General features: G+C 38.3%; 1 protein-coding gene across 1 annotated transcript in view; it reads right to left on the bottom strand.

Moving 5' to 3' along the window:
* Window positions 1–14,210, bottom strand: part of BRWD3 (bromodomain and WD repeat domain containing 3) — a 1,896,258-nt gene that overhangs the window by 1,736,713 nt on the left and 145,335 nt on the right. The window contains exon 10 of the mRNA XM_044057276.1: window positions 5,058–5,128. Coding sequence (XP_043913211.1) covers window positions 5,058–5,128 — 71 coding nt within the window. The remainder of the gene's footprint in view (window positions 1–5,057; window positions 5,129–14,210) is intronic.

Raw genomic sequence — 14,210 nt, 5'->3', positions numbered from 1 at the left:
AATAAACAAATAATCATGTATGTTCATAAAGCATAAAATATCTGATGATAAAATTAATACTATAAGGAACTGCATTATTCATTAGTGTGTGTGTGGATTTTTAATTTCCTATTACTCAAAATAGGCTTCAATGGAACTTTATCATTAATACCAGGCATTCTATCAGCTCTAAGTTTAATAATCCATTTAATTTCACAACGTTCTGTATAATTAGTGATGTTACCTCCTCGGTTGTTGGGATATATGACTTGCAGCACTGAAAATTTAAAAAGATGTGTATTATCTGTTTGCATCACGTGTCTGGATAGTGCATTACTGTTATTTCCTGTTGTAATGTTGTAATAATGTCCCCCAATCCTTTCCTTTAACTTCCTGTTCGTCTTTCCAATATAGAAAGCATTACATTGTACACATCTAGCTAAATGTATCACATTGCATGTTTGACAATTCGCCACAGCCTTAAGCGAAAAGATAGTACTGGTAACTGGATGTATAAATCTATCAATCTTATCTATGTAAACACATTGATTACATCTCATACAAGGTTTTGTTCCCATCGGCTGACGCTCACCTTCATAACTAGGAGATGTTTTAGGGTAACAAAGTATCTGTTTGAGATTCCTTTTATTTTTAAAAATAAATTTTGGTTCATCTCCTACTATAGTCCTAATTTCATTGTCTAATAATAATAATCCCCAATGTTTCTTAAAAATGTCAATAATGAATTGTATGTCAGAGGTAAAATGAACTGAAATTCTAGTTAATGGCAAGTTGTCACTCTGATTAGTGATATTGTGCTTAATGGTGCTAATGGATGTAGCTTCAGAAAAATAAGGACGTGCTGTAGTAGTTCTAGATAGCCTGGTACTACAGATAGCTTCATTAACTTCTTGAATATTATAACCTCTACATGAAAGCCTATCTTTCAAATCATCTAATTCTTGTTCAAATCCCTCTTCTGAAGGGTTAAGTCTTGAGGCTCTAATTGCTTGTCCCTTAACCACACTATTAAACACATGCCTAGGGTGCATGCTAGTCCTATGTAATAGGGTGTTCCTAAAGCAAGCTTTCCTGTGTATACTAGTGTTGACTAGTCCATTATAAAATCTTTCAATGTAAACATCCAAAAAGGAAATATCATGTAAAGAATAGTTCATTGTGAATTTCAAAAAACTTGATAAATTATTAACTTCTTCATGAAACAAATTCAATGAATCTTCATCTTTGTTCCAAACAAAAAAGAAATCATCAACAAATCTGCAGTAAAAGCCTACTGAACTCTTAAAACTATTAAGTTTAAATAATTCTTTTTCCTCCCAAGAGGCCATAACAATATTGGCATAACTGTTGGCACAAAGTGTGCCCATTGCTACGCCATCACGTTGTAAATAGATGGTGTCTTGGAACATAAACACATTATTCTCTAAAACTGTTTCTAAAAACAAACATAATAGTTCTATTTGTGTGAAATCCATTTCGGAATAAGTAGATAAATATTCTTGAATATTGCTAACACCAATGCTGTTAGGTATAACTGTAAACAGACTAACAACATTCATGGTAACTAAATAAAAAGGAGAGTTTTGTGGAATACTTCTAAAATAATCATAAAATTCCTTCAAGAATTGCTTGCTGTCTTTTAAAATCTGTTCCCTGCCATCAACAATAGGTCTCGGGAAGTATTCAATGTACATTGATAAAGGTTCGGTAACACAGTTTCCTACCTGAGACTATGGGTCTCATTGGGGGCTGTTCTGAATTTTTGTGAATTTTGGGTAGCCCATTAATTATAGTATAGGGATTAGAGGGTTCTTTACCCTTAAAAAGTTAAACAAATCAAGATTAATGCAATTACATATCAATGCATCCTCTAACATTTCAAAAACTTTTATGACTTTCAATTCTACTATTCCTTTATCAATCATGGTGTAATAATTCCTATCTTGAAGCAAACCATACATACTCTCCTTATAATTATTGGTGTCAAAAACTATCAGTGGGTGTCCTTTGTCTGTAGGTCTTATAATTATAGATTTATCTTTACTCAAACTCTCTAAAGCCATTCTTTGTTTATAATTTAACTTAATTTTCTTTTGTTTCTTATCATTAGTCCCTGAATTGTACATCTTATACAAGTCTTCTTCTACCAATGTATTAAATATATCCAAATATGGATTTAAAAGTGGAACATATGTACTAGGCTTTTTGAAGGGAAGGCGTTGGGCAGTCTGCTCAGTGGCTTCACCATTAAGCACAATATCACTAAGCAGAGTGACAACTTGCCATTAACTAGAATTTCAGTTCATTTTACCTCTGACATACAATTCATTATTGACATTTTTAAGAAACATTGGTGATTATTATTATTAGACAATGAAATTAGGACTATAGTAGGAGATGAACCGAAATTTATTTTTAAAAATAAAAGGAAACTCAAACAGATACTTTGTTACCCTAAAACATCTCCTAGTTATGAAGGTGAGCATCAGCCGATGGGAACAAAACCTTGTATGAGATGTAATCAAAGTGTTTACATAGATAAGATTGATAGATTTATACATCCAGTTACCAGTACTATCTTTTCGCTTAAGGCTGTGGCGAATTGTCAAACATGCAATGTGATATATTTAGCTAGATGTGTACAATGTAATGCTTTCTATATTGGAAAGACGAATAGGAAGTTAAAGGAAAGGATTAGGGAACATTATTACAACAGGAAATAACAGTAATGCACTATCCAGACACGTGATGCAAACAGATAATACACATCTTTTTAAATTTTCAGTGCTGCAAGTCATATATCCCAACAACCGAGGAGGTAACATCACTAATTATACAGAACGTTGTGAAATTAAATGGATTATTAAACTTAGAGCTGATAGAATGCCTGGTATTAATGATAAAGTCCCATTGAAGCCTATTTTGAGTAATAGGAAATTAAAAATCCACACACACACACACACACACACACACACACACACACACACACACACACACACACACACTAATGAATAATGCAGGTCCTTATAGTATTAATTTTATCATCAGACATTTTATGCTTTATGAACATACATGATTATTTGTTTATTTAATATTTATACTAACATTTATATTCATATTAGTATTATTTATATTTGTATGAATTTTGACATGTGTATGAATTTTTACGTGTATGAATTATTACATTTTTTATATTGAGATTCTGCAGGCTTATTCATGAATTTATTAAGGTTCACTTACATGTGTTATATTTATATATTTGTTTATTGCTTATGATTTGAATATGCTTTTTATTTTAAACAGTGTTTAAGTAAACTTTAGTATGAATAGTTTATTGATTTTATAACATATTTGACTGCATATTTTAATTACAATGGAATATTGTGAAGGAATTTTTAAGCGCTTTGAAATGAGAAATCTATTACTTACATATATACCAAATTGTATACTTGTATCTAAGGAAGTGATGTCATTAATTTTAAATCAGCGTAGGTTATTTAAATGGTCCAGTAATTGTTTTTACAAGTTTGATGAAGCCTTAGAGGTGAAAGCGCTTACTGTCTTACAATAAAAGTTTGATCGTTTACAAGTTGTCCTACATTTTATAATTTCAAGTTTAAAAAAGACGCTATTTTTCTGTTTATATGTATTAACGTGCTGCTTTGGTGGTTCCTTGCATGCTATTTGCAGATTGGACAGTTATATATAGAAATATATTTGTATATGACAATATGGTTTTAAAACATCTTTATGCTCGTTTCACTGTTTGTTTCCACATTGGATGGCTGTGTCATGTGGTCTGTTGTATTACTTGTGTGTGTGTGTGTGTGTGTATATATATATATATATATATATATATATATATATATATATATATATAAAGAATGGTTTTAATTGATTAATTGAACACTGAAGGGAGATTCCCGAAAGCTTTGTTGTTGCTAATAAAGTGAGCGTTTTTTCTACTACTTAGTTTCTTTTTTCGCTATTCTGACAGTAAGGATTAGTAGAAGCAAAACCACAGCTGAACTGTTTTAATTTCAAGAAAAAAACAAACGCATCACCACCACTACCAAAAGCAGTTGTATACAGACCTGTAGCTTAAAAGACAGTTATAACTGCAGAACCCAGTACATACCAACCATGTGTTACAAACATATAAAAATATTTGATGTGCCCCATCCACAACAAACTACTTTTATAATCAACAACAAACTACTTTTATAATCAACAACAAACTACTTTTATAATCAACAACAAACTACTTTTATAATCAACAACAAACTACTTTTATAATCAACAACAAACTACTTTTATAATCAACAACAAACTACTTTTATAATCAACAACAAACTACTTTTATAATCAACAACAAACTACTTTTATAATCAACTGTGAGGCAATTCCATGATAGGTGAAGAGAGAGTTCCCTACTGCAGTAACAACTTCTGCAAAGCAAAATTCCCCACTCAATGTATACAACTCATGGAGATCACTACACATTGCACTAAACTGACATTCCCACATATGCAAAACACAACTTCAACAGGTACAATTTCCGATCCAGTGATCCAAGTTTTTTCCACTAACCTGCAACTCCAAACAACAATTTTTCTGCTGCCTTTTAAATTCAACTGCCAAAACCAACACATCAATGTATTTTATTAAAAGCAGAGGAGAAAATCAAGGAGTGTATCAGTTGGCAGGGAAAGCAAGAAACACGTGCAACACAGTTTAAAAATAAACTGTTAAAACACAGACATGTCTTATTTCAAATACATTTTTTCTGCCACCAAAATATAATGCTTTAAAATCCACTACTCTTAAAAATAGTACTATTACTATAAGGCATGATGAATGCTCTGCATTCATACAGCTTTACTTATTACATTATATACTCACCTGCAGCAAGAGACTGCAAGACAGTTCAGAGAAAAAAATCCATTACATTCTGTAATGGGCATATTCGCCTCCTAATCCAACTTGTACTTGCGTACTAAAAGTTCATTATACAGAAATATGTAAGACTCAACGCCAATAAAAATGTGAGTACTCACCAGGGCTAAATGAAGAGCAAATTATCTGCATACCAGGTCGAGACCTTTCTGTAAACTTCAGAGGACGATCACTAGAATAAAAACACACAATTTCAGTTTTGTAACAAGTGCACAGTTTCTCTCATTTTATCTACCTAAATGATGCATAAAACCAGGCTATGCAATACTGTCTAGGAAAAATCAGATCCGTAGGATATCATCTCAAACTTGGTAATAACTTGAAAACATAAAGAAAGGGGAAAATGTCACATAGCCAAATTGAATCATTAATTCTGACAAAGCAAAAAAGGGTTAAGCAATGAACTGTAGTTGATCAACTGCATACAAAAAGACCACAGTGCTATACTCGGTGAAAAAAAAGGCAGCTAAAAATATGAAGCTAGTCTTCAGTCGATGGAGATGCAAAGCTGCCACTCTTCCAAGTTACAGTTGTTCCACTACACCCCTATTACGTATAATAAATTCTGAAGTTTCACCACATCAGGGGGAGAAGACTTCTTTAAAATCCCATGACAAGCTACCACCTGTGGTCACCCCACCTCAAGGGAAAGGAGAAACTCTCAATATTACACACACACACACACACACACACACACACACACACACACACACACACACACACACACACACACACACACACACACTGACACTGACTTTTTTGGCTGGGGGAGGGTGAAGAGTGTGAAAATCCATACAACAAAAGAATAGGCCAATAATAAAAGGAAGCTTGTAACAGTATTACAACTTCAAAACTGCAGCAAGAACACAAGCTGAAGGTCCTGGGCTTGTCATATGCAAAGACCTCACAGACATACAATAGCTCTTGGTTTAATCACCAAATTACTCTAGGAGGACAAAAACAGACACCATATATAAAATAAGGCACATAATCTAGGCCAGATACACAAGAGCTTTCCAGTATTGTTCCTTCACGACAAGCAAAAATGTTAAAATGCATAATACAAGATAAATGAACCAAGTCAAAGGTGTAATGGAATGAAGAGGATAAAACCCAGCACTCGCTGTCTCTTGAAACGGCAGATAAAGTAGAAAGGCAATAGTTTACTGGGAAGGTTGCACATGGCTAAAACAAGCAAGACACTAGCCTTTTTATTTACCCAAGGGTCACAATCACATCTGCTTTATAAAATGATTTGTCTGTACATTTTTTTTGCTTAACATCTTTATTACATTAACATTTATGACATACACACATGCACTAATAGAAAACACAACAAACCATAAAAGCATCTTTCATGCATTATACATTACATACAGGTTTTCATTCTTTGTAACAACTGTCATTCACTTCAATATTAAATAAATTGCTCAATTCCTGTCTTCCCTTAAAATGTCACTTCTCCTCCTAAACATTATTCTGCATGTACTATTCCCACAAATTCCATTTCTACACGACTTGCTCCTTCCTTTTTTCTAAACATTTTACTTCATTTTATCTCTAACAATATTCAATTGGTCAATTACAACTGGTTTATATTTTGATTTCTTTCTTCTAGTAATTGTTTTTTGGCAGCTAGTAACACTTAATAAGGTCTTACTATATCTACGCAAATCAGATCCTGTGTGACAGTTCAGAAGATTCATTTCTTTTGCCATGTGATCCACCAATATCTTTGACAAGCTTACTGTGTAGGGGACTTCCAAGATGGCTGCACACTGAGTAATAGCTGAATTTCAGCTTTCCCATTATGAAAACAAACTCAGAAAAGACTGCCAGTGAATTTTCATTTTGGGTAGATGTCATTTACTAGCTAGTAGGTGCACTGCCTGGATGCCAGCAAAGAAATTTAAAGAAACTAAGAAAATCAACCACAAAAGGTGAGGGGAAAACACTGGCTGGGAAGAATCCTGCAGCTGTTCAGCAAAAAGTAGTTCAAGCCCCACTTTTCATACAACATATGGCTTCCAGTAATCTAAAAGAAAATTAAGTTAAATGTGCTCAGAACTGACTAAAATAAACAAAACACCAAAGGGGTACATCAACTCAAACAAAAGGCTGGAAAAAATAAAAGCACCTTTAGATAGATATTCAGATGAGCTGATTAAACTGCAAAAATCAATGGCTGAAAGGAAGAAAAAGCTGACTGAGTACAAGACTACTCAATAAGAGATATTTCAAAAAATGGTCGAAGTACAGGACAGAGCATGCAAGGAAAACCTGAGATTTTCTGCTGTACAACAGAAAAGTACAGTTTTGTACCTACCATAAATGTAGATGTTAGAGTGCTAATACAGCTGCAGTCATAACAGATGGGATCTCCTGCCGTCAGGCGGGTCCTCGGTGGGCCGAATTCCAAAGTCTAGGTCTGGCGTCGGTTGTCGTCGCTTTCTTTCCTGACATCAGTGCGACAGGGGTATATAAGACACAGCCGACGCCATTTTATTCAGCCTTTCTTGCCCCAGATGTCAGGTGCCCCCAGAAGGAAGGCAATATATATATTAAAAAAAAAAATATATATATATATACATATAATATATATATATATATATATATATATATATATATATATAATCATGCATTACAATATAATCAAAAACCAGTAGTTGCAAGCAAATACACCATAGAAGGATAACCCAATCAAGTTGTAAAATGAGTAGTTAGCCACTAGGTCTGTACCCAGAGGGGAAGGAGGGAGGGAAACCTGGACTGCAGCTGTATTAGCACTCGAACATCTACATTTATGGTAGGTACAAAACTGTACTATGTTCATCGTGCATACAGCTGCAGTCATAACAGATGAGTAGAATCCCAAAGCTACGCACAGGGTGGTAGGCACTAGGTGGAACTGGGAGGAGCCAGGATGCCCTGCAACACAGCAGTAGCAAAGCCTGCTCTAGTTTTGGAGTATAAAGGTAGGTGGCAGTGTTTAGTGAAGGTATGCACAGAACTCCAAGTGGCTGCCTCCAAAATATTTTTGGTAGGGACTCCTCTGAGGAAGGCTGCAGAGGTAGCTGTGGCCCTTGTGGAGTGGGATCTGATGCCTGCAGGTACAGATTTACCATGAAAGGAGTAACAAAACCGTATGCAGTGGCCTATCCATTTCGAAATTGGCTTCCCTTGAGCTCCTACAGCATAGGACACAAAGAGTTGTTCTGATTTCCTGAAAGGCTTTGTTATGTCCAAATAGTAACATAGCGGTCTATGGATGTCTAAGGAATGTAGCAGCCTTTCCCCTTTGTTTTGAGGATTGGGGTAAAAGGTAGGTAAGTGTATGGCCTGATTTAAAGCTACCCTGGTTACTACCTTAGGCATAAATGACGGGTTGGTTCGTAGGGAAACCCTGTCCTGATGGAAGATGAGAAAGGGCTACCACAGCCATGAGGGCTTGTAGTTCCGAAACCCTACGAGCTGAGGTAATGGCCAGAAGGAAAGCTGTTTTCCAGGACAAATATTGCAAATCTGTTGAGGCAGCTGGTTCAAAGGGAGGCAATGTTAATTTTTCGAGAATGTAATTAAGATCCCAGGCTGGTACTGGTTGTTTCCTTGGAGGTCTTATATTCCTAGCCCCTCTGAGGAACTGTCTTAAGAGTGGGTGAGAGAATAAGGGTGGATCAGTGTTGTATTCTGCAGAAATGGCTGAGGCATGAATTTTGAAGGAGGAAAATGAAAGTCCATTGTTCAACAGCTCAGCTTGATACTGCAGTATCGGAGGCAAATTCAGTTTTCTAGGATCCTGGCCTTTTTTCTCATTCCAAGTGCAAAACCGTTTCCATTTTGCGGAGTAAGCCTTTCTAGTAGATGGCCTTCTGGCCTCCAAAATGACATTCTGCACCTCTTTGGAGAGTAGGGTCTGTTGTGGTGTTAAGGAATTTTCCATGCAGCCAGATTGAGCGTTTTCAGCTAACTGTGAAGAGTTTTGTAGCCGTGCCGAATCAGTAGAAGAGGCATTAGAGGTAGGGTCCAGGAAGGAGTTGTGTGTTAGGCTCCTCAGGAGTGGGTACCAGTGTTGTCTTGGCCAGTCTGGAGCAATCAGTATCATCTTTGGTCTGTCTGCTCTTGCTTTCAAGAGCACCTTGGGCAGAAGAGGCAAAGGTGGGAAGGCGTAAACTGTCCGTGCTGCCCAACTGAAAGAAAGGGCATCCACTCTCCAGGCCTTTGGATGGAAGGTCCTTGAGCAGAACTTTGTCAATTGATGATTCCTGTGGGAGGCAAAGAGATCTATGTCTGGCCTTCCCCACGCTTGGATTATCTTTGTAAACACTTGAGGATGCAACTTCCATTCGTGTGGGTCTGTCATATTTCTGCTTAGATTGTCTGCCAGCGTGTTTTCCAATCCTGGCAGGTACTGTGCTTGAAGTTCGATTTGCCATTCCATAGTAAAGTTCCAAAGTGACATGGCTAGCCTGCACAGGGGGTATGAATGTGTTCCTCCTTGTTTGTTTATGTACCACATTACTGTGGTGTTGTCTGTTCTTATCAATAATTGCCCTGGATGCAGGAGGTCCTTGAAAGCTGTAATTGCATTTATCACTGCTAGCATTTCGTTTTGATTGATGTGAATGTGCTTTTCCTTTTGGGACCATGTGCCCTGAATGCACCTGTCTGTCATGTGTGCCCCCCAGGCGTAGTCTGAGGAGTCTGTTGTGATGACTTGATTTGCTTGAGGCTTGCAGAATGGTAGACCTGTGTTTGTTCGGCATGCTTGGGCCCAACATAGAAATTCCTTTTGCAAACATGGGATTATTGGTATTATTGTTTCCAAACTGTGGCTGTGTTGAGACCATAGGTTTTTTAGGTACCACTGAAGTTTCCTCATATGCAACTTTGCACATGGGATTAGAAGAATGCAAGATGCCATAAAGCCCAGAGCCTGCAGGATTTTCCTTGCAGTTAGCCTGGTACAATTTGCTAGTATTTTGAAGTACTGAGTTAGTTGCCCCTGTTTTTTTTGGTGTAAGATAGGCCATCTGGGTGTTTATGTCCAAGTTGGCACCCAGGAAAGGTATTTTCTGAGATGGTGTTAGCCTGGATTTCTCTTTGTTGACTGTGTATCCCAGAGAATTCAGTAACCGCGTTACATAAGCCAGATGTTCCAGAAGTACGTGTTTGCTGTCCGCTTGGATCAGGCAATCGTCCAAATAAGGGTAAATTTGTATCCCTTGAAGTCTGCAGTAGGCAATTACTGATGCCAGGCATTTCGTGAATACTCTGGGCGCAGTAGATAAGCCAAACGGCAATGCAGAGAATTGATAGTGGATTGAACCTGCAAGAAATCTGAGGTATCTTCTGCAACTTTGTCTGATTGGTACATGCAGGTATGCCTCCTTGAGGTCCATTGTTACCAGCCAAAACTCCTTGCCCAGCATGGGAAGAAGTTGCTGTAATGTGAGCATCTTGAATTTTTAGTGCAGTAAGAATGTGTTTAGGATGGATAAGTCCAAAATGGGTCTCCAGTCGGTTCCTTTCCTTGGTACCAGAAATAGCCTGGAAAAAAAACCTTGGCCTTGTTTGTGAGTAGGTACCTCTTGAATAGCTTTCATGTCCATGAGCTTTGAAATTTGTATTTGAGCCTCTGCCCTTTGATTGTGTGGCAGGTTCGGCATGCCTCTCATTTTTGGAAGAGTGTGAAAATGAAATCTGTAGCCTCTGTTTATAATGTCCAGGGATCCATTTGTCTGTTGTGATAATATACCAATTTCTTGTAAATAATGCCAGCTTTCCTCCCAAGGGTGCTGCCAGCTGAGACTTGCTTGGCATGAAAAGGGGAAAGTCATTGGGTTTGTTTCCTGTATTGTTGTGCACTGTCTTCGCCACCGCTTGGTGCTGGAGTTTGCCATTGGTCTGCCTCTATATGATCCTTGAGATTGTCCTCTGCCCCTTGTGCATCTGTATCTACCTCTTTGGGGCTTGTCCGTGGCTGGAAAGGACCAGTTTTTTGAAGGTCAATTTCTGCTAAAACGTGGTGGTTGAACCTGTAGAAAAGCTTTGACAGTTTGCATAGATTTAGCTTTTTCTTCCATTTTCCGTAGTATCTCCTCAGCATTAGTACCAAATACATCCTTTTGTAAAGGAGCATCTAGTAGTTTAGCTTTAACACGATCAGGCAAGGTTTGTTCCCTAAGCCAGGCATGTCTACGAATGACTGATCCTGTAACAGCAGCTGTACTTGAGGCCTCTAGAGCATCATAGCCACATTGTAAGGTGTGTTTACCCACTTGTTCTGCACTATGCATCATATCCTGCAACTCCTTCAAATCTGGTTGTTCAGGTTGTGACATTTTATTCCTTAATTGTGATAACAGAAACTGCTGATATTTAAGCATATGGAACTGACAATTTAAGGCCCTCATGGCTAGGGTGGCAGAGGTATATACCTTTTTTCCACACCTTTCTAAGGATCTAGACTCTCTTTCCGAAGGTAGTGGATTCTTAGCAGTAGAGGCCCTCATTCCATTGGGGCCTTGAGAAATAGTTTCAGGGTCAGCATTATGGCTTTTGTAAAGAAATTGGTGAGAGATAGGAACTCTGTAGTACCTATCAGGTTTGACTGGGGCAAGAGGCAGGGAATCCGGATTAAGGCAAGCCTCCGAGTAAACATCATCAAGTATGTCCAAGACAGGAGATATCGCCAGAGGTCTGTGCTGAGGTAGCAAAAGAAATTCCCAAAGTCTTTTCTTGGAATCTGAAAAGTCTTGGCCTTCCCAATGGAAGTGTTCCCTCAAGGTATGCAAGGTTTCCCCAAAAGAAAAATCCTCTGGTGGAGATACAGAAGGAATGGACTGCTCTGCATCAGAATCTTCAAAAGGGGAGTACGAGTGTTCCTCTTCATCAGAATGTTCTGAAATAATGGAGCCCTGGTCAGAAGAGGGAGAATCTTCCTCCACTCTGATCTCTTGTCCAGAGGGGGCTGGGAACCCCTGATGAGAGTAATTAAATCCTCAGCCATTTTTAGCATCTGCTTTTTAGGCATGGGGCCTGGAGATGGGCCCTGTGCAACAGGCCTCTTGGGATGCATGGCTGATTTGGACTTAGTAAAGGCCTTTATGGAAAAGGAAGATGAGGGTCTAAAGACACCATGGGTGGAAGTGGACCTGTCCACATTAGGAGGCTCAACACACACAGTGGCTTCGGTAGCTGTAGTCTGGGTATGGGCCGAGGCACCTGCGGTCTCTGTTACAGAAGACACCGCCAGAGAAGTGTCGTCGGTAGTCAGGGGCTGCATAGGCGCCTCACTGAGAACCGGACCACGTGTAGCCGGTTTTGGCGTGGTGTCGGAGACCACGGACCTCGCGTGTCAGTCTTTGTCCTTGCGTTTTTTGGACAAAACGGTAGTTGGGAGTCTCCGACTACATTTTATAATCAAAAGCTTTACCAAAAAAGTGCTGGGCGAACTCTGCCCGACGCTTAATAGTGCGTTTATTGAAAGTAGCGCAAAAGCCAACAGCCCGAGACGTCGTGGTCTGGGCCTAAACAAGGTATACAGAGGGAATGGAAATCCTTATGAGGTATTTGCTTCCCACAAGAAATACAATTGTTAACTTTGTCTGACATTGGTCTGAGGCAAGAAAAGTTTCCCCAACGGGGTACTTAGCTTTAAAGAAGACTTCGGTTTCCAAATTTTTGTAATTTCAGGAGCTGGCCGACCGGCACTTGCGAACTGCTTCTGCTTCGGGCACCGTGCGGCAAAAAGACTGAAGAAAATGGCGTCGGCTATGTCTTGTATACCCCTGTCGCACTGACGTCAGGAAAGGAAGCGATGACAACCGACGCCGGATCTAGACTTTGGAATTCGGCCGACCGAGGACCTGCCTGACGGCAGGAGAACCCATCTGTTATGACTGCAGCTGTATGCACGATGAACATCTGGAAGGAACAGACTGTATTCATTTTATGAAAGCACACACAAGCAACTAGATTGGTATTGCACAGCAGGAGCTGTTAACTAAAAGGACACATGGTGTTTATGTTCCAAACCTGGTCATGACAAAGCAGCCAAGACCTCTACTAGTAAAAATGCAATCTTACCAGCAAAGTGAGATGTGACAAAACACTGGCAGAAGGACAAAGTACTAAAAAAGTTGGAGGCAGTAGAGTGTTTATGGAAAATGATTATTCACTGTACCATCAGGCAGAAGGAGAGTAAATTTACTCCAGCAATTTGGCAGTGTCGTTGAGGCAAGTATGACAGTCAAGCTGCTGTATCGAGCTGTCTTCAGAAAATTTTTACTAGAGGGTGAAAGTCATTTTTAATTCAGAACATGCTATGGAGAAAATATAAAAGTATGTCCAATAAAAAGTGAGCTCAAACAGAAGGGGAGTCTGCAGCTTATTCTTCTGATAATAAAGCTGAGAAAGACTATGCCAGTGAAACATTTTCCAATGTTGCAAAGCAAAAATGCTTGACATACGAAAGAGAAGCACAGGAAATGACTAGCAGAACCGTGAGAACTTTGGAAATGAACAAGGGACTGGAGCTGGGAGATGGAGAGCAAAAGGAAGAAAACTAGCAACTCAGAAATTAATGAATAAATAATGTGTGATTAGAAATAATCATATTTGTGAAATATGGCAAACAAGAAAACCTGGAAATATTGGACTTTTTGAATTTGTTAAACTTTTAGGGGACTCCCAACGATATGCCCCACTTCATGTCATTAATATGTTTGGATGAACATTACGGTGAGAGGAAAGAAAGGCGGTAACCACGTAAAAATGTCTGTTCTTAACAGCACTTTAACATATACTGCATTTTATACAGTGAAGTATTTTCAGTTATTTTTGTGTGCTACAGGAATATTAAAGTAAACGGGGGCCTTTCCCCACCTTTTTCTTTTTTCATGTTTAGTTTTAAGAAATGTAGGAACTACAAAACAAGGCAGAGAAGAAAACCTGGACAAAAGGATATTTGAGATAATAGGGTATAATCTTAGGTTGCTGAGGTGAAAGAATGGTTGTAAAATTATACAGCGCATGATATCAGTAAAACTGAATCTTTTTCTTACTTTTGAATAGGAAGATGACTGGATTAAGGCCCTTGGGTTGATCTAACAAGTTTTAAACAGCAGCAAACAAAAACTTGGAATGTAATAAGTTTTCTTCAGCAAGTAAATGTTCACAGTGCAACATGAGAAGTTTATAGCTGAAGGCAACTGTTTATCTAGTTCTAACAAGAAAAATTTAATGATTTTAAA

Source organism: Protopterus annectens, chromosome 15.part0 (genome assembly GCF_019279795.1).
Source record: "Protopterus annectens isolate FY-2018-M chromosome 15.part0, PAN1.0, whole genome shotgun sequence".
In the NCBI taxonomy this organism is placed as follows: Eukaryota; Metazoa; Chordata; order Ceratodontiformes; family Protopteridae; genus Protopterus; species Protopterus annectens.
Note: the sequence above shows the minus strand (reverse complement) of the source record. Positions and strands in the feature narration are given on the sequence as shown.